Source organism: Sebastes umbrosus, chromosome 21 (assembly GCF_015220745.1).
Source record: "Sebastes umbrosus isolate fSebUmb1 chromosome 21, fSebUmb1.pri, whole genome shotgun sequence".
In the NCBI taxonomy this organism is placed as follows: Eukaryota; Metazoa; Chordata; class Actinopteri; order Perciformes; family Sebastidae; genus Sebastes; species Sebastes umbrosus.
Genome location: NC_051289.1, coordinates 7,369,058 through 7,390,199, shown reverse-complemented (window position 1 = coordinate 7,390,199; position 21,142 = coordinate 7,369,058). Strand labels below are relative to the sequence as shown.

Genomic DNA, 21,142 nt, shown 5'->3' with positions numbered 1-21,142 from the left:
AATGACGTGCTCAGACAACTTCTGACAGAGAAGTATGACGAGATGTTTTGAGAGTGTTTAAAGAGACTGTGAATGCAGCTTGAAAAGCAGAAAGGATCACACATTTGTTTTTGGACCGTAAGCTTCACTTCAATGAGCTCTGATGTTCTTAGCAGTCCGGGGCAAGGCCGTCGTCTCACAGCGGTAGGAAGCATTTAGGTTTCACAAACCACAAATATTTCTGGTCGAGCTCGGAGGAAGTGGACCCTGAGAATGCGTAGTGTGTCTCACTTTGCTTCTGATCTCACTCGGCCTCTTGTGGGTTTGTCGCGTTGCTATAAGCAATGCTTTTGTTTGCTTTTGGATTTTGTGTGTCTGATTTAGACATTAATTAACCACCTCTCTCTCTCTTTCTGTGTCACAGCCGGGGAAGCAGAAGAAGAAGTTCTCTTCGTTTTTTAAGAGCCTGGTGATTGAGCTGGACAAAGACCTCTACGGTCCTGACAACCACTTGGTTGAGGTCAGTTCAAACTATCCAATCGACTTTTTATCTGCTCTTACAAAATGATTGCAAACTTTTTAGTGTTTTTAAAATGAATGAATGTGAGCTTCAAATGTCCTCAGCGCTACATGCTCTCACTCGTCTCGCTCTTTATTATTGTTCCTCCGCCGCTTTATTCATCACTTAACTCCTTCCACATTTTTCAATGTAGAAACTTCAGTCAAACATCAAAACGTTCAGCTCAATTTGAACACGATTGTTGGGATTACTTTTATCAGTCATACCTTTCATACTTTCAGAAATATCCCACGTTTTTCCGGGAAAAATTCTGCATTCAAGTGAACGGACGGAATGTTCAGAATTTCATTCATTCTTTCAACTTTTTCATGCATTTTAAACTTTTATACACTAATTGAGGCTTAGTGAAAATGACCTTCTCAGATTTTTACATTAGTGTGTGTGGGACGGACTGTTCATCAAAAAGCCCCCCTCCTGTGTATTTGGGCTTTTTCTGTGATATTTCATATTTATTTGAGTCATTTCCTGACTAAGTTAATTAGTCACACTGTTTGCCAATTGTTTTTTTGATAAATAATTTAATTTGGTGCTCAAAGTTAAAAGAAGGTTGTTGCTAAAATGGGAATATGACGTATGACTATAATCAAAGCTGCAGGTCATACGTCATCCTCACTTGATTTATTACCTCAGTAAACATTGTAAACATGAGTTTATGGTCTCAATCACTAGTTTCTGCTTGCTTCTGGTTGCAAAAAACCAAGATGGCAACGGCCAAAATGTGAGGCTTCAAAACAGCAGTCCACAAACCAATGGGGTGACGTCACGGTGACCACGTCCACTTCTTATATACAGTCTATGGTTCAATATGAAGCTATAGCCTCGTCATTGTGAGGCTCCCCGTAAAACTGCATAAACATATATATATATATATATATATATATATATATATAAATATATTGTACAAATTAAACAAACCAAATATAGCATGTTAATTAGTGAGCTTTAGAGGTGCGGATAGGCAGATTTTGTTCATATTTAATGAACAAATATGAGCAATATCACAAGTGAAGCTCATTAACAATGGCTCAGTTCCATCACACACCTGTAGTCCACCCACATACTGTTTTATTATGTGGCCTAATTAGACCTTCTCTTAAAGTCAAATCAAGTCAATTTTATTTATATAGCTCCGTATCACAAATCAGAAAGCAGATCATTTTTTGCAAGAAGGCTAATAGGCGTGTTTCCCTGAATTGTCGCTTCAATGTCTGTTTTATCCCTTCAATATTCACAACCTGGACAACTAGTTTGTCACTTCGTAGGTCAGTGCTTTCATTTGAGATCACATCCATTAGTAAAAGAGCTTTTGTGTGTGGCTCAAATCAGAGACTATTGAGCCACACAGTCAGGGTCAGTGACGACTTCTTCATCGTGCAGACGAGAGACGTGTTATTTTGTGTTGTCTGGTTAAGTCTCCAGCTACAATCACCCCAACTAACCTGCTTCCTTTTCTTACATGCCCTTTGGATATATACAAAATAAAACAGACGGAGAGAGTGGACTGCCCTCTCTCTTTATTAATAATTTGATTTTCTAATACAACAGAAAGGAAGAGGCGTCTTTTTTCAACATGGCAAGGTTGTTTTAACATGCAGGTGTGAGAGCTGCAGAAAACAAGTGCTTACTTATGGAAAACAATCATTAGCTGCCCTTCACTTTGTATCGTCACAAAACGTATTGACTTAAAAAAAAACACTTTAGGAGTTTCAAAGTGAAAATTATGACTTCTCAAGGTTCCTCTTTTTAAGAGGGAATTTTGGCAAGGCACTCAGGTGCATCGCTCTGAATGATTTTCCATCAAAAGAATTTTTTCTCCACCTTGAGGCACAATCAGTACTTAATCTGTACTGAATCAGCCATTGGTTGGAAGAAAACATTACTCTGTATTGCGTGCCAAGTTACTGCAATCCACTATACTGAAGATGGTGCTTAAAGTGCTTTTCTTTTCAGTTTCTGAGCAGTTAAGATAAAGTGGAGTTGTAAAAAGCATTTCATCTGCGGTTAGATACAGGAGAGGTTCTGATATACGTCAACACAAAGACTGAAACACAGAGAGTCTTATGGAAATAGTTGTATTTGTTCCGGGTTCATATGTAGTTTTTCTGTTATTTCGCTTCAAGTCTGCGCTGACAGTGTGATCCTGAGTGTGATAACATTCAGCTGCACGGCCACATGGTTAACCTTTTGCTATCTTAGTTTCTCAGCACACCGTGCATGGCTAGTTTGCAGAAATGTAACCTCTCACCAAACCACAGACGTTGCGCTCTAAGTCAAGATCATGGCTGCTAGATACAAGTGCTCTCAATGATGTCTTTGTGCTTATGATAATTGTGCCAAATATCCTGCTTCAAACAGTCTGCAGCTTCCTTAAAGCCATTGATAAGTATTTCTCTATAACATTAAATATTAAAGGTCCAGTGTGTAGGATTTCAGGGGATTTATTGGCAGAAATGGAAAATAGTATTCATAACTATGTTTTCATTAGTGTATAATCACCTGAAACTAAGAATCATTGTGTTTTTGTTAGTTTAGAATGAGCCCTTCATATCCACATAGGGAATGGGTCCTCTTCAAGGAGTCCACATTTTTACGTTACCCAAAGGCCACCGTAGTTCTCCGACACGCTTGTGAAACTGCGGTAACGTGAGCCGCAGTAGAACCGTGGTACCACCAGCCGCCGTCTGACTTCCGTTGCTCTTAACGTAGTGTTATTGTGGTATAGGATGGCCTCTGAGCGAGGTTTTGTACTCGGCAGGTCACGTTACCGCAGTCTTGGAAAGAGAGGAGTGAGCTGAGGGGTACTTAGCTGGTTGCAATCTGCAACCACACCACTAGATGCCACCAAATCCTGCTAACGTCAGCACGCTAACAAGCTCACAATGACAATGCTAACACACTGATGTTTAGCAGGTATAATGTTTACCATGTTCACCATCTTAGTTTATTACATGGCTTTGTTGAATACTCGATCTGATTGGTCAATCACAAAGTTCTGCTGTCTGTTATTTATTTATTTATCTTTATAGCAGACCGTTGCTATAGACGCAGCTCAGATCTCAGACTCTAGCGGACCATTATTGTGTCAAATTATTGATTACAAGTAGCCGTGTAATAAGCGGGATAATGTACAGCTAGGGGGTCATTGTTGTAAAATAATCGCCCTGTTGGGGTTTATTTCACAACAATGACCGGCTCCTTGTATATCATCCCTTACTTAGCATGTTAGCCTGCTAACATTTGCTAATTAGCACTAAAAACCAAGGACAACTGAAGAAATGTATTAGTTTTTGCAGGTATTTGGTCATAAAGCAAAGTATTTACCAAATTAAAATGTCAACCTGATGATGGCTTGTAAACGAATAGTGCAAAGGAAAAAAATTTGAATGGATAATGTAACTGATTACTTCATATACATGAATTAGGTGGTTATGTACAGTGTATGCCTGTATACATGTGTATATACAGCATGCAGGATTTATATTTGTATGTTAAGACAGTGTGAATTGTAACCTGTCAAAACAGATGTTCAGGGCCTTTAAAGTATGAATTAATTAACAGTTCTGATTAATATTGTGTGAAACAAACTGATGATGAAGTGTGAAACTTAAATAAGAACATTCAGTCTGAATAAACCACCTCAGTAGTTTGGGGTGTGTAGTCAACATGTGGCGGTTTGCTGTTTCAGTGGCACCGCACGCCCACCACTCAGGAGACGGACGGCTTCCAGGTGAAGCGGCCGGGAGACGTGAGCGTGCGCTGCACTCTGCTGCTGATGCTGGACTACCAGGTGAGGGCGCCACACGCTCTGTGACTTAATCCATGAAATCAGCCGCTGTAGTGACAACCTGCAGGCCTCACGTCACTGATAACCACCAGCCTACAGAAACATTACAGAGTGCATTAAAGACTCCATTTTGAACCTGACATCCATCTCCGAGCCGGGGAAATGCGATAAGGACGTCAGATGTGATGATGTAAAAGGCTCCGAGGTGGGCGGCTGTACTAAAGTGTTGTAATGCGATTATATATCGTCTCCGCAGCCTCCCCAGTTTAAGCTGGACCCTCGCTTGGCTCGCCTGCTTGGCATTCACACTCAGACCCGCTCCTGCATCATCCAGGCCCTCTGGCAGTACGTCAAGACCAACAAGCTGCAGGACTCCCATGACAAGGAGTACATCAACTGTGACAAGTACTTCCAACAGGTACAAGATCACACTATAAATCACACTGTTGTTGCATAAATATTAATGTCAGTGTTGCTGAAAATATGATTATGAATGTGATATATTTTCTCCCTCCCTCCTCTACAGATCTTTGACTGCCCTCGGCTGAAGTTCTCTGAGATCCCTCAGCGCCTCACCAACCTCCTGTTACCCCCCGACCCCATCGTCATCAACCATGTCATCAGGTACATTCCTCTTTTACTGCATATAAACCATAGAAATAGCATTAATATTTTATTAATACCTATTTTATTTCTATGATACAAACCTTATTAAACCATGAAACGCCTCATTAAGATCAAAATATTTTTTTTGAGAGCGTCCCGAGGACTACAAAGCGAGTTCAACATACCCAGAGTATCTTCTCGTTATCTGGCTTAACTAACCCTAGCAAACAAGATCCCGCTAAGCGGTCCTACGACGCTGGTTATCAACTCGGTAAATCAACCCAGGGTTTCTCAGTCTGGCTGTGAGCGCGTTCACATGAACAGGGAGGTGTTTGCAGCATCTGACCAATCACAGACATGGACAAGTCCACAGACTTGCAGACAGACAAGCAGAGCGGCACATTTTTCAAAGAGTAAACTATATTAGACAAATACGAAGAAATTAAATTCATAATCCAGGCTAAAAGTAACACAGTTGAAGCTGCCAAATGCAGGAAGAACAGCTGGCAGAAGGAAAAACTCCCGATGTGTGAATGCGTAAATTAACAGACTCAAAAGTGATACATGGTTGTTTAGATATATTTAGCATTACTATATGTTAAGGATGAAAGGATTACACCTCATTATATCCATTAATTATGATATGGCGTGGCCTATTTCAACCTACTTTTTGTAGGTTTGTAATAAAAACGTGCTGTTATTATTCACTACACAAAAGAAAAGACACTTCTTATTAGTGAACATGGATTCAGTAATCTTTCCAGGCACTGCGACATGCTTTTAAGGATTTGTTGAAAGATCTCTAACGATTTTCTTCTGCATCTGTTTGCTCTCTGTCAGCGTGGATCCCAACGACCAGAAGAAGACGGCCTGCTACGACATCGACGTGGAGGTGGAAGACCCCCTGAAGGGCCAGATGAGCAGCTTCCTCCTCTCCACCGCAAACCAGCAGGAGATCGCCTCGCTCGACAACAAGGTGAGATCACCGCCAGCATCACAGAATACAAACTGTGGATTGATTCACCTTTGATGCTGTAAATCTCACTAAGGTGATAACTAAGCTGCCTCGGGGGAACAACCAATTTTATTGCATATATATTTTTAACAGGAGCTTTTTTTTTTATGGTAGTTTGCTTGCAATGGATTTCACACCCTTCTGTTATAGGAACTATTAATGTTTGACCAAGATTTATGTTTAACAGATACATTTTAACTTTTAAACTGACATTTGTTGCTGTGTGTGAGCAGGAAGGAACAAGAACAAAAAAATGCATACACCAGCAGCAAGTATCGCTGCTTTTATTTATTCATAAAACCTCTGAATTTCTCAGATTAAAGCGGTAAATTTGTAAAAAAAAACAACTAAATTCAGTAAGAAGAAGAAGAAAACAATTCTTTAAAGTCTAGAGACTTATGATAATGTGGTGATTCTGGGCAAAAATCACGAGTATTTCCTTCTTGCTAAATCCGATTGCAAAGAATAATTTGATTAGGTCATCCACTGCCGGCATAATACACGGCAAGCGGCGGCATCTGTGGTGTGATGAGTTGATCCAACTTTGCAAAGTGAAGCAATGTGTTTCCTTGACAAAACAACACTATTATTCCGGGTTTTTTTGTCTTGAAAATTTTTGATGTTTTTCTTGTAAATTTACAACTTTAATCTCAGACAATATTTTAGTTTTTTTCTCGTAGATTTGTGACTATAATCTCAAATAATATTGTAGTTTTTTTCTCGTAAATTAAATTTTTTTCTCCCAAATTTACCACTTTAATCTCATATGATATAAAAAAATTCTTGAAAATTTGTGACTTTAATATCAGAGAATATTCTAGTTTTTTTTCTTGTACATTTTTTACTTTAATCTCAGGGAATATTCTATTTTTTTCTCATAAATTTGTGAGTTTTTTCTCGTACATTTGTGACTTTAATCTCAGAAAATCTACGTTTTTTTCTTGTAAATTTAGAAAATTATTTTTTTCTCGAAATATTACCCCCTCTCCTGCTCCGTAATTTATCTATTTTTTCCCTACAATGGCCCTAATGTGCCATAGTAGAGTTATACCTCTTTCTATATATTCTTTTATCTCATTCACCTCTATTTCTAACTGCCTGTATTGAAGTGCATTTGTTATGGTGGGCAGATTTGGAGACTCAGTTTAATCACTTTTTCTTCTGTTGCTTCTCTTGATGTTTACATCTATAAGCCCACCATGAAGATTTTAGTTCTGAGACTTCATACAGAATCAGTTTTAATAGATTTTCCTGATGTATAGTATGTGTCTGTTCCTCTTTCAGATCCATGAGACCATTGAGTCCATCAACCAGCTGAAGATCCAGAGGGACTTCATGCTCAGTTTCTCCAGAGATCCCAAGGGCTACATCCAGGACTGGCTCAAGTCCCAGAGCCGAGACCTTAAGGTTTGATATTTATAAGCACGCACACACTCATGTCGCTCCTTTCATCATTTAAAGTTCCATTGAAGCAACTTCACTGCCTTTATTTGGACATAATGTTCAGGATGTCGGGGTGGATAATAAAATACAGAAGAATCTGGCAGCTGTAGTCACTGGTCACTTTGAATATCAAAGTTTCCACATCTAATATTAAAGCTGGTTATTATTTAGTCCTATCATTAATGATTTCCTCCTCATCGGCTGCAGTTAATGACAGACGTGGTGGGGAACCCTGAAGAGGAGAGGAGGGCGGCGTTCTACCACGAGCCCTGGTCCCAGGAGGCCGTCAGCCGCTATTTCTACTGCAAGGTGAGGAGCTGTCTTTTACACTCACTTCACAACAGCTCTGCAGCTCTGCCTCTAGACGCTCAGATGACGTATTCCTTCTTCTTTTCCTCTTTCCTCCACAGATCCAGCAGAGGAGACAGGAGCTGGAACAGGCCTTGGCTGTCCGCAACACCTAAACCAAGGCCCCTCCTGAGTCTCTGCATCTGATTTCAGAGCTGCGTGTGTGTTTGGATGTGTGTGAGGCCGTCGCTGCAGTCTGGTGAAACCTCATACCTCTAAGAAATGTGATAAAGAAATGCAATTTTCCAAAATTAAAAGTGAAATTAGGAGGAGGCTTTTCTCACGACGGCAGCGATGTGGATGTCTCGATGCAGACATGCGTCCACTGCGTATTTGTTCCGTTTTGTGCAGGACTGCGAGGATCATCATCATTAACCCGCATGTGTTCAGCTGCACCCTCAGAGGTCGCGACCCTCAGACCACAAGCATCCTCAGACTCACCGCCTAATAAACAAAACCTCCTCTTCATCGCTACTCTGTGCTTTTGTAAATACGTCACAAAACACGTCAGGATAAACTCTGAAAACCGGCTGCTCACACACACACACACAAACACACACACTGCTGTGTTTGGGGATTCTCAGTCAGTCGGCTCTCTGGATGAGCTTCCAACTCTTTCTGAAACTGATTTATTGTTTGATTGTAAGTGTGACTGCGTTGTTTGTTCTCATTAGGAGAGTGTTTTTGAAAGGTTGATTAATTACACCAGCAAAAAAAAGTGGAGATTACAGTGTGACACATTGGGTTTGCAGGGAATCAAGTCTATCTATAAGCCTGAGGTGCCGTTCATTTTCAGGTTTGAGTGAATCAAATGGGAGAAAAAAAACTCCAATGTGTCTCATTTTAGTCCCAGTAAACTTCTTTTTACAGTAACTCCTACAACAGTATTAGATAAGAAGTATTATCACAATAGTGTTTTAATGAAGGAGAAACAAGTATTGATCGTCATAATAATCTTCCCTTAATCATAGCATAGCATAAATGACAAATATGCCTATACGTGTTGGGACTTGATTTGTTTCATTAGAGTCGCTCACTGCCTCTTCCTTGTGTCGTATATTTTTGCCAGTTAATGTCCTGAAGGTGTTACCAAAGGTTGCAACAAAAAGAAGAGAAACATGATCACTGAAATAGAAGTGGGCAAAAAAAATAAATCCTCACCTGGGTTTAAACAGAAATTGCAGAACATTTCCTTGTAAGGTGGTCATAAAAACAATTAGGCCTCAGGTTTTTGTAAACAAACCCCTAAAAGTGTTATTGTAATGAACACTTAAACCCAGGTCTGGAGGGGCTTTTGTCCATTTCTACACTTTTTATGTTACATGAAGATTTTCTTTTCTAGAGATGTGAATGTAAATATGTTTTCCGACTAACTTGTACAGTATACGACAAGACTATTTGTGTGTTTGTTTTAGGGAAGGGTTGGGAGGGGGGGTGAGTTACATGGTGCATTATGGGAGCTCCATGAGTTTTGAATTAGTAGGGCAGGAATGTTAGTGTTCCTCTGTGTACTATCTCGGGTTGGGGTGATTTATTTTAGGTCTAACTATCGTGGGAGCTGGAAGCAACAAAGAAAGACCTCCCTCGCTTTCAGTCTCAGTAGCTGTAACACATGATATAATCTGCACCGATCTCCTTTTACACGTTTTTTTTTTTTTTTAAATGACTTGTATGTATATGTTGTAACGTCAGATGGAGGATTTTTTCTCAGCAGTCAGTTTCTAGCTGGAACCTTTTTCTGGGTTTCTTTGCACTGTGCTGTAACTCTTTAGGACTCGGCGTGGGTGAGAGAGCCTCTTTATTATCCCAGCATACACAAAAAGTGATTGACCTATGCATGCTCCATGGACATTAATTAATACATCCGGTGAGATAGTATGTGTAAATATATCAAAAAGCTGGCATTAGCAGTCTGTGAGACTTTTGTTGAGATGCCTTCTGGAAACTTTTTTGCCAAAAATGATATGCCCTACCAGCAACTAACTGTAGGTGTGATTTTTTTCTGAACTGTGTTTTTGTTACTAGGACTAAGTTATATTAACTGCACTCTTTAGAGGAGGAACAGTAGTCATTGGTAGTATCTTAGTCCTGTGTCTGACCAGGAGCGGTTTGTCTTTGTATGGCCGGGGCATTCACATTGTTGTCATACAGTCACTGATTCACTTGCACCCTCTTGAGGAGGAAACTAGAAGCTGCAACTCTCCTGGGTGACCTCAGCGTTCAGAGTATCTGTTAACACGACTACTGCTGCGTCTCCTGTTACTAAAACCCTGACATACTGTCTGTCCCAGCTCCCTGCATGTGTTTTGTGAAGAGCGGGAACTGCTCTTTCTCTCTGTTTACACTGTCTTCTGTCAGAGCGTCACCAACGGGGAGATAATGATAGTATACATGACACTGTATATCTGTAAAGAGCAAACTTGTTTGGTGATTCTACATACAAAAAAAAAAAAGAAAAGAAAAAAGGGAAAACAGCTGTGACGTTGCGAGACAGCCTGGATGTAAATAAAGAAGCGCTTGCCAAAGTTTGTAAATGCCACGATATCTGAAGTGTCTTTTTTTCATCTTTTAATGAACATGACATGTTGATGTGGACACAAGTTTCCTCAAATGATGCAAAAATGTACATATTAATGTGTTAAACTGAGCCTCTTCTAAAGGTTTTACAGGGTGGTAATAAGCTTTAGGGCTGCAACTAAAGATTGTTTTCATTGTCGATTATTTTCTTAATTAATTGATTAGTTGTTTGGTGTATAAAATGTCAGAAAATGTTAATCAGTGTTTCCCAAATCCTAAGATGACGTCCTCAAATGTCTTGTTTTGTCCGCAACTCAAAGAAATTTAGTTTACTGTCATAGAGGAGTAAAGAAACCAAAAAAAAATTCACATTTAAGAAGCGGGAATCAGAGAATTTAGACTTTTTTTTTTCTTAAAAAATTACTCAAAACGATAAATCGGTGATCAAAATAGTTGGAGATTAATTTAATAGTTGACAACTAATCGATTAATTGTTACAGCTTTAATATGCTTAAAAAATACCATCTACAAATACCATTTTTTTTTAAATATTTTTACTCATTCCTAAAGCTACAAACTGAAGAACTGATCCTTCAATATGTCAAAATAAGGCTTAAATTCTGGTTTATATCTGGCTTATCAATGCTAGATTGTCATTTTTATTTTGAAGAGATTGTGCAGAAATAATATCTAAGAATCAGTGATACTTTAAATGTCATTGGGATTAAAAGGAAAGATATCAGGCAGCTGAAGTGCCTCTTCTATCCACATCTAAAGGTTATACAGTAAAAAAAGTGAACTAGGTTGTTTTTTTCAATCAATGAAGTCATGAGACAAAACTAAAAAATGGGCAAAATTCTAAATTTAGCTTCATAAATAACACTGTATGTTCTGCTGCAGTTATCACACATTTATATTAGATGAGTAATATGTCCTTTTCACAGCAGCCATATTGACATGTCATTGCAGGGTAAACACAGGTGTAATTAATAACATTAATTTACGGCCCTGTTCCATTTAGGTGTGCCAGGGTCCTGTTGTTGTGCATGCTGGCTCACTGGTATGGCTGTGACACACTAAATACAACAGGACCATAATTAATTTGATCAATTACACCTGTGTTAACTCTGCAGTGACACGTCAAAGGGCCTATTCACAAAGGAGCGTGTATTGTTTTACCTCTCGGACTAAGGTATGTTTCACCCCATTCACCATGTACAGATACACAACACAGTTTGTTTTAGTGTTTGACACATAAAGTGAATTACTGCTTGATAAACAAAGCAATCACAGAGTTAATGGAGACTTCTTTCTTTTTTACTTCATCTGTTTTCACTCCATCTTTTAACAACAGCTTTAAAGCAGAGTGGGGTTGTGTAGCTGCCTGTTGTCGGGGACTTTTTTCGGGTCTAAATGCATTTTTGTTCAATTTAACAAGAACATAAATAAAACGTTCCCTGCTGAAGACCTGGAGGATAAATGCACATAGATTTGTATAATATATAATGTAAGTCAATGCACAAAGCATAATTATTGTGGGCTTTTGTACTCTTTTCAATAGGTAAAATGTTAAATTATCAATCTTTCAACTAGATAGCATGTAGATCTTGCTCTGTGTGCTAAGTCTACACAGTATGAGCTGACTTTATGTGAGGAATATCAGGTACCTGAGGTCACAGGGAGACTAACCTGGACTCTTTAATTAGAGCTGCAACGGTTAATCGATTAGTTGTCAACTATTAAATTAATCGCCAACTATTTTGATAATCGATTAATCAGTTTGACAATTTGTTTTTTTAAGCCAAAATTCTTTGATTTCAGCTTAAATGTGAATATTTTCTGGTTTCTTTACTCCTCTCTGACAGTAAACTGAATATCTTTGCGTTTTCAAGCTTTTTCATTCAACATTTTTCAGCATTTTCTTACATTTTATAGACCAAACAACTAATTAATTAATCAAGAAAACAATCGACAGACTGATCAACAATGAAAATAAACTGTTGCAGTCTTATCTTTAATTATGGATAAATGATAATTGAAAAAAAATGTTGGAATAAACAGATATAACTCTCAAACATGTATGGGGCAGAATTACTCAAACGCACCCTTTGATATCTTTATTATTTTCCAATTAAATTATTGTTTTTCTATGCTATTAACTGTGTGATCTGAAGCTGCAGTATCTAATTATGGAGCCCTTTTTAACTCCCCTTCACTAACAGAACACTGTCATACTAGTCTGCGTCAGTGTTGTGTTGATTTTGTGCTCCAGCTCATTGGAGGTTAAATCTCCAGCATGAGCGAGGCGTTCCTCAGAAAGGTGGCAGACAGGCGTTTTATTGTTCAGCGACCTCACCACAAGGAAGCAGGTGGAGGCTCTTTTCCACAGAGATGGTGTAATGCCGACTGCAGAAAGAGCCTCTTTCACTCCGCTGCTCCGCTATTCTCCCGACAACCCTCACATGGAGAAGTTTTGTGGGTGGGGGGGAGGAGGTTAAGGGGCCTCAGTGAGAGAGAAAGAGAGGAGCCATTCAGCTCGTTCAACCATCTCGCTGTGAAGGTTAACCGCTCACACCACCACCACGGCGGACCTTGGCTAGGTAGAGGCGACCCTCCCTCTGGGCACTGGGTTCACTTCTCTCCCTAAAGACGTGTGTGTGTAGAATACTTGCCAGAAACCCAGGGAGGCCCGGGCCGGGGTGGAGATTTACTGACTTAATGTGGGGAGACGAGGCGGGGCGAGCTGCGCTGGAACAAACTGTTCACTGCCTCGAGGCGCTGCAGTAAAGCTTTTAGGCAAACCGGAAAGACTCCTTTATATTATTCTGAACATGACATGAGCACGCCATCGCTACTGACCGCAAGATGTTTTCCGCCATATTGCCTTTTCTTCAGCTCTGCCAAGCAGATAACAGACACCTCCAGGAGTAACTGTTCCTATAAAGGGTTGTCTAATGAGACTGAAACAAGCATTTTTACACACTGTATGAATGAAAAAACAACTCTGAATGGAAATATTACTCTTTAATACCTCTTAAAAAAAGAAAAGAAAAGGCAGCCGACGGCTTCAGCTTGATTCCAGTTTCAGTTTAAATGTCTTCGCTCAGGAAGACTTATGGCTCAAGTTTTTCTCAGTTAATCAAACAATAAAAGTCTTTGTTCGTTCATTATATCAAGACACAATCTCCTATAGTATAAATACTGCTGCTCAGCTCCTGTAAGAATACATCAATGGCAGTAGTTCAGACACCTCCGTGACTCATAATGCGTCTAGACGCGACAGAGTCACAGTTATAGACTCATAAGTCAGATGTACTCTGAACAAAGAGGTTTTCAGCTGGAGGAACTGCAGCATCAGCGCACATTTGCTCCGTCAAAGTGTCCATGAGCAAGACGACGCTGTTCTGCAGCTGATCCTGACCTCTTCCCGCCAAATACAACGGCGCAAATTTCAGTGTATGGATTAAAAAAAGTCCCATATTTTCTGTGTGAGTATCCTTTATAAAAATATCCTCTAGGTGCTGTTGGCCTGCTCCTGTTCAAAAAGAGCCATAGCTAGATGCGAGCGTGACCCCAGACCCTCCAGGTTGCTGAGGACGCAGCGGTGGTAGATGTCCTCGCTGAATCGCGGGTTGCACGCTCGCCGCACGTATTTCTGTATCAGCGCCGGCTCCACGGCTCTGAACACGTGTAGCCCCGAGTAACGCACGAATATGTCGTACACGTCCATGCTTTCCAGCAGCTCCTCGTTGTCTAAGATGTCAGCGGCCATCTTGGTCCGTGCGGTCATGTAGTCCGCATTGTAAAAGCAGGCCTCGTCGAAGACGTGGCGGTCGAAGTGACCGTCTCGCAGCGACTCTGAGGCGAAAGAGGAGGAGGCGGCGGAGGGCTGCTGGTCGCGGTACATGACGGCGGGGCTGTACTCTTGGAAATGGATGGGGAAGAACACCTGCCAGTTGCTGATGGCGTTCATTCTGCAGCGATTCAGGAAGTCGGCGTTGACCTCTGTCCACACGCCGGCGAGGAAAAACAGCGTATCCACTGGGTGTTTCTTGGAGATGATGTCCATGAGCTTGACCTGCGAGGGCACCTCCGTCTTCACGCTGATCCAGGGGATCTTCACGTCTCCGTAGCGCTTCTCCACCTCCCCGATCATCGCCTTGATGCCGGCGAACACGTCCGTCTGGCTGACTCGCTGCGCGTCGAAGGGATCATAGATGAACAGGAACGTCAGCAAAACGTTGTCATGGGTGTCCAAAGTGTTCATCACGTACATGTCGAGGAAGTTACCAACGTAGTCCTGATCCTGGGCGGTGACGGGTAGGATGACCTGCACCCGTGTTGCCTCCGTCACATACGGCATGGGGATGATCTCAACTGCGCTTAGAGGTCGCAACAGGTTAACCCGCTTGGCGATGACTTGACTGTGGCCTTTCTGGGTGTACGCCTCCAGCGCCAGGTCCAGCACGTACTCCATACCACGCGTGGGGTCAAAGCGCCTGTAGCCGTTGAGTAGACGCCGCTTGCGGAAGCGCAGCTGCGGCTGGTAGCGCTCATTTAGACGCTCCACCGCTATCTCCAGAACCGCGTTCACGTCCGCGCGGTCGGCCCCTCTCATCTCACACTTGGGGGAGCTGTCGATGCACGAGTAGATGTGCTCTTCGGTGAAGTACTCCCAGTTTATCACCTCGAAACGGGTTCTTGGCTTGAAGGGAGGGTTGATCCCGATGGGCCACGTGACTCCAGCTTTACCCTCCGGCGTCAGGTCGCTCAGGTTGTTGATCTGCACCTGATGAGCACATATTAAAATCTGTCAAATCAAAGCTGAAAAGCAACCGCTGACCAGTGTGTAAACATTTGCCTTTGTGATGTGTGTGATTGCTCTGTGGGGTGAAAAGTTAAGTCAATACAGAGATAATGAACCATCCTTAGCAGCTACTTTAACTACACAATAAGGCTTCTGAAGCAGATCGTATTCACAAGATGATGACACTGGAATGTGACATGCCCTCACAAAACACCCAATCCCTTGTCTTGGTTTTCCTGCCTTGGCTCAAAGAGTGGGTGTTGTGAAGAGGAGAACAAACAGGATACTATGACACAGAACTCATCACCGAAGCAGCCCACTCATACAGTCCCATCATATCTGTTTATAGTTGAGAGAAAGCAGTGTTTAGTATTACAAACCTGCAACTGTTGTATCTGTAGGTACGTCCACTCCAGCTCAATCTGGCTGAAGCGTTTGTGCAGGCGGTACATGAGATTTGGTTCTGATATGGGATGGACCGTGAAGGCGTTTTTAAACTGTACGCCATCTTCACGCTCTGGATCTGCGTTTTTCCCGAGCTCAAAGTAGCGATAGGTCATCTCCTGTGAGCCACACAAACAGCGACATAGAAAAGAAATGTTAGTATTGATTAATGCTGACCAGAATGCTTTGAAACTTCAACTGTTGCCATGGTATTCAACCTCCAAATCACTATTCAAATGTTTTTAAATCGTATGTAACAATAAAGTATAAATCCCCAAATAGCCCATGAAATAAGGAATAACCCCACAATATTAGTCATTATTACACGGCTTTGTTGAATACTCGATTCTGACTGGTCAATCATGGCGTTCTACGGTCTGTTATTTCTTTATAACAGGCCGTTGCTATGTATAACAATATTTCTCACCGAAGCTTCGAAGCCCAAAAAATGGTATTGGGGACAATCCTAGTACTGATATGACGCCAATAAAACGGTGTCAAATGTCTATTGGTGTCAAATGTCTATTGGTGTCAATGCATTAGTCTGTGTTTTTTTTACCTGGTGCACTTCCACACAACTGAGCCCCAGGTAGTCAATAATGCAGCGGCCCAGCCACTCATCAGGTCTCACACTGAGGATGTCATTACGGCAGGTGTCAAGGTGAGGCTGCAGACGGGCCAGCAGGCTGCGGGACAGCAGGTAGCCGTAGCCGCCGTGGCAGTAGCGTGCCTTCTCCTCTCCACCAATAAACTCCTCCGCCCGACCCATATACAGGTCCTGACCAGCGCTGAGGTGGCCCACCAGCTCCGACAGACGATCCGCTTGCATGTACGTGTCATCCTGGGCCAAGAGGAACCAGTCGTAGTCGGAGCCGTAGTGCTGGTGGAGGTGGCGAACCGTCTCGTACATCAGCCACACCGGACGGTCGTCGCCGTGGGCGACCACAGTCATGCCGTGAGGCACCTTGGGGCTGCGCAGGCCTGTGAAGAAGAAGGTGTGATGGAAGCGGTGGGCGACCGTGCGGTTCACGGCCACGGCCAGCGTGTTGAGGGTGGCCCGGGAGGTCAGCACGCCCACCAGCAGCCGCTCTCTGATGCCCAGTTCAGTGTGAATGTAACGAGTTCTGGAGAGACAAATGGAAACACACAAACAGAATAAAGGTGATTATTTCTCATAACTTGTTTCAATCACATGAGATATTGATTTCAACACTTATTTACACAAGCTTCTAAAACTATTAAACAAGCATTAAAAATGATGAGATAAGATTTCTAGCCAATAATCTGCTATTAGATTTGAAATAAGATGTGAAAAAGAGGATGAAATCTTATACATCTCTGGATCACAATGTCTGGTCTCCACATCTGAGCTACTGTATGTCTGTACAAAGAGATCTGATTGATGTAATCTCTAATCTATGAGCCACCTATACTGTATATCCCACTCAGAGCATTTAAATTATTTCAGGGAAGATTTAAATGTAAGCCTATTAAATTGAGAAAGATATAAAGTAATGGGGCGGCAGTAACTCAATCCATGGGGACTTGGTTTGGGCACCGGAGGGTTGCCGGTTCAAGTCCCTGGATGGATCAAGTACGGACTGGTAGCTGGAGTGGTGCCTGATCGCCTCATGGGCACTGCCGAGCTTTCATAGACTAAGCTACTGGAGTTACCCTGCACTGTACTAACTTTTAACAGTCTCTTCTGCACTATATTCAGTTTTTTAATAGTCATGTATCACAGCTGTTACCCTGCACTATATTCAGTTTTAAAAGTTTTCTTCATCTCCTTGTATTTTTATATCTGGTATGATTTTTTTGTACTTTGTACTTTGCACTACTAACTTTTTACTGCCTTTTTACTAACATGCTTTGCACTATGGAACTGTGATGCTGGGAACTTGAATTTCCCTCGGGATCAATAAAGTTACTATCTATCCATCCATCCATCCATCCATCTATCCATCCATCCATCTATCTATCTATCTATCTATCTATCCATCTATCCATCCATCTATCCATCCATCCATCCATCCATCCATCTATCTATCTATCTATCCATCCATCTATCTATCCATCCATCCATCTATCCATCCATCCATCTATCTATCCATCTATCTATCCATCCATCCATCAATCCATCTATCCATCTATCTATCTATCTATCTATCCATCTATCCATCCATCCATCTATCCATCCATCTATCCATCTATCTATCTATCTATCCATCCATCTATCTATCTATATGTAGCCCTGTTCTTGCAGAAAGCATCTCTCTGGGGAACATGACAAAGACCTCCACCCTCACCTGAGGACCTTCTTGTGTGGCTTGTTGGGGTCTTTGTGATAGGGCACTATCCGTGGCTGGAAGTCTTCCTCTCCAGCTCCATCCCTGGTGTCTCTCTGGGCATCTCCTCTGCCCATGAACAGCCTCCCATTGCCCAGTTCATCCCCACAGGAGGAGTCCTCTGCGTCCCCTTGAGTCCAGGACACCATCAAGAGGCTCAGACTACAGCCCAGAGACAGCCCCAGGATAAGGGGCAGAGCAGGCCTGAACACGGCCAGGAAAGAGGAGAGACGCATATCTGGCAGTGAACTAGGGCTCTTTTTGGGAGAAATATGCTACCTAAAGATGTGTTAACTCTCTCTACACTAACTTAACACATTTTAGCAGGAAGATAACCTATGATAGAGGAAGCTGATGTGCTTGACACAGATAGGAAATGTCACATAATGTCTCTTTTCTTCAGGTAGAGGTAGACGTTATAACGTCTCTACAAAGCAAATATGAAATGTTTGATCTTCAACCTCATAATTGAAGATACATAAACGGTGTCAACTAGTTTGTCCTTTTTTAAGAGCAAATAATTGCAAATATCTTAACACTATTAACGTTTATTGTGTTGTAACGGCTGTCTAACGGCTGAGTAACGGCTGTCTAATGGCTGAGTAACGGCTGTGTAACGGCTGAGCAACGGCTGAGTAACGAACGTCATTTACTGTTGAGGTAGACGTTATGACGTCTCTACAAAGCAAATATTGAGCAATAAACGTCAGAAATGTTTAATCTTCAACCTCATAATTGAAGATACATAAAGTGTAAACGTGCAGATAACGGTGTAAACTAGTTTGTCCTTTTTTTAAGAGCAAATAATTGCAAATATCTTAACACTATCAACGTTTATTGTATAGTAACGGCTGCGTAACGGCTGTTAGCCAACTGCCATTTAAACTCATTAACTGTTGAAGTAGACGTTATAACGTCTCTACAAAGCAAATATTGAGCAATAAAAGTCAGAAATGTTAAATCTTCAACCTCATAATTGAAGATACATAAAGTGTAAACGGTGTCAACTAGTTTGTCATTTTTATAAGAGCAAAAAATAGCAAATATCTTAACATTATTAACGTTTATTGTGTTGTAACGGCTGTCTAACGGCTGTGTAACGAACGTTCAGTTAGCCGTTGCCATTTAAACTCATTGACGGTTGAGCTAACGTTCATGCTAATTAATTAGCATTAACTATTTTTGGGCTAAGCTTTAACGCTAATAAACTAACCTCTAAAGTCAGATAACTAATGTAGCAAGACGCTAAATGTCGACCTGTTTTAGGTTTACTCTAATACAAGTCGAAGAAAAGTTGTTGGTCGTCGTATGTGAGATTATAACCTCAACAGTTAACGTCAATGTGTCAAAGAGCAAGCATCAAAGCTAGCAAGCTAGCATCGTTGTTGTTTTTAAGTGTCGCTCCTCGATCCACCTCCACGACTTGATGATAGTATAGATCCCGTTTTTCACCGGTGTTGCAGGTAAAAATCCGTCAAACATGTCGTCCATTTTCTTCAGTTTCTTGACTTCCTCAAATATTGAGTGCCACACACACACACACACACACACACACACACAGAGGAATAACGTCTCCTCTCACGTCGGGTTCACCCTCCTCATCATCATCATCATCATCATCACTGACTGACTGACTGAGCCTCTAGCTGCTGCAGCATCACCTATGACTCACTAAGGGACCTGTGTGTGTTTTTGTGATAAGGATAAGCTTATCACAAATATACACAGAATATCTAACACCACAAGAAGATCACATGTATATGTAGTAGTGTAAGATTGTGTCAAGATGTGGATGTTTGTAATGGTTTGGAAAAAGGTGCATTTAGAATCAGTATCTGTAAGATGAGCATCTATCCTAGTGATGTGTCGGTCGCGAACGAGCCGACTCAAAGAGCCGGCTCTTTGAAGTGAACGATTAGAGCCGGCTCCCGTCCGAGAGCAGTTTTTTTTTTCTATTTGTAACTTTCAGAAATGCTTCTTAACAGCGACACCTGTGGCCGTGAAATCAACGAAAGTCAACGTCGGGCTTGCGCTTGCTCGCTCTCAATATACCTGAACGAGCATCACTCAAAACAGTGAGGCGACACACGTCAGCTAAAACCACAATATCACTTTATATTTCAGCTGCTTGGCAGTAATGTTAGCAGACCAGACGAAGGTCTCTCCATGAACATGATTTAGATCTGATCCTAGTGTTGGCTTTTCCTGCCTAAGTGCAGGCTGAGGCAGCGGGGCTCTGCAGCGTGTCTCCCTGCTCTCTCCGCCCGCAGCCGGAGAGAGCAGAGGAGACACCGGCACCCGGTCGGTAACGAGAAGACAACGTAAATCTCTGTAGAGCTCCGTCACTTCACAAGACACAGAAAACCTCTGTTGGTCTGGAGGAGCTGCAGCAGTTATTTCTGCACAAACGTTCCCTGTGCATTCACTAGATATTCTCAGAGCTAAACTAACTCTTCTGCAGTGTGTAGTGAGCGCGCGTTCACGTCTAGAGGTGGAGCGAGCTGAGCTGTCTGAGTGAAGGCGAGCAGGCAGAGGAGGAGGGTACAGCGGCTACCCGCGAACGCGCATATGCGAGCGCGCATGTGTGAGTGTGCATGTGTGCCGACCCGCTACATTTATACGCTTACAAAGTTACAAACAGTCCCTTTAAAGGGACTGTTTGTAACTTTCAGAAATGCTTGTTAACAGTACCACCTGTGGCCGTTAAGTCAACGAAAGTCAGCGTCGGGCTCGCGTTTGTGCTCGCTCTAAATAGACATGAACGAGCATCGCTCAACACAGTGAGGCGACACACGTCAGCTAAAACCACAATATCACTCTATATTTGACCTGCTTGGCAGTAATGTTAGCTGACCAGACGGAGGTCTCTCCATGAACATGATTTAGATCTGATCCTAGTGTTGGCTATTCCTGCTTCAGCTTCCCGACCAGGAACAGGGGAGACACCGGCAGGACACTGTGAGGAGGAGAGAAAGAGAGAGAGGAGTGCAGTGCGCAAATAGCAGAAAAGATGAGTGACAGTCGGAAACGAAGCAGCATGTAAAATGATGGTATTCTGGAAATGATAGGGTTTAGTATAATTATATTGAATAATTTAAGTGATATATGTGCACAATCATAGGTCAAAAGAGCGCTAAATTTGGCTGAATTATAAAAAGGCAGAAGTGGTAAAAACGAAGAGCCGTTTGGGGAGCCGAAAGAACCGACTCTTCTTGGTGAGCTGAGCCAAATGATCCGACTCACTAAAAAGCGCCGTAATTCCCATCACTAC

The 21,142-nt window shown here is 41.9% G+C and overlaps 2 protein-coding genes across 9 annotated transcripts in view; one reads left to right on the top strand and one right to left on the bottom strand.

The window, feature by feature from the left end:
* LOC119480599 (SWI/SNF-related matrix-associated actin-dependent regulator of chromatin subfamily D member 3) overlaps positions 1–10,294 on the top strand; it is a 42,156-nt gene extending 31,862 nt beyond the window's left edge. For 5 of the 8 annotated variants that reach the window (XM_037757029.1, XM_037757025.1, XM_037757031.1 and 2 more), the window contains 8 exons: positions 404–499; positions 4,218–4,346; positions 4,600–4,761; positions 4,870–4,967; positions 5,790–5,925; positions 7,249–7,371; positions 7,615–7,716; positions 7,818–10,294. In XM_037757029.1, coding sequence (XP_037612957.1) covers positions 404–499; positions 4,218–4,346; positions 4,600–4,761; positions 4,870–4,967; positions 5,790–5,925; positions 7,249–7,371; positions 7,615–7,716; positions 7,818–7,871 — 900 coding nt within the window. In that variant the 3' untranslated portion in view covers positions 7,872–10,294. The remainder of the gene's footprint in view (positions 1–403; positions 500–4,217; positions 4,347–4,599; positions 4,762–4,869; positions 4,968–5,789; positions 5,926–7,248; positions 7,372–7,614; positions 7,717–7,817) is intronic. The other 3 variants (XM_037757027.1, XM_037757032.1, XM_037757026.1) reach the window with 1 other exon arrangement.
* A 2,983-nt stretch (positions 10,295–13,277) lies between these two features.
* Positions 13,278–19,485, bottom strand: chpf2 (chondroitin polymerizing factor 2). Its single transcript, XM_037757021.1, has 4 exons — positions 17,833–19,485; positions 16,083–16,647; positions 15,460–15,642; positions 13,278–15,061 (listed from the first exon to the last, which is right to left on the bottom strand). Exons 1-4 carry the CDS (start codon positions 18,105–18,107, stop codon positions 13,787–13,789), a joined length of 2,298 nt encoding a protein of 765 aa, XP_037612949.1. The 5' UTR covers positions 18,108–19,485; the 3' UTR covers positions 13,278–13,786.
* Between the last annotated feature and the right edge of the window lie 1,657 nt (positions 19,486–21,142).

Excerpts from the sequence above, each read along its gene's own strand:
- chpf2 (XM_037757021.1), bottom strand. The coding sequence starts at position 18,107 with ATGCGTCTCTCCTCTTTCCTGGCCGTGTTCAGGCCTGCTCTGCCCCTT. Across the intron at positions 15,643-16,082 it reads GTTGTGTGGAAGTGCACCAG|GAGATGACCTATCGCTACTT; the intron begins GTAAAAAAAACA and ends TGTGGCTCACAG. Across the intron at positions 15,062-15,459 it reads TACAGATACAACAGTTGCAG|GTGCAGATCAACAACCTGAG; the intron begins GTTTGTAATACT and ends TGTGCTCATCAG.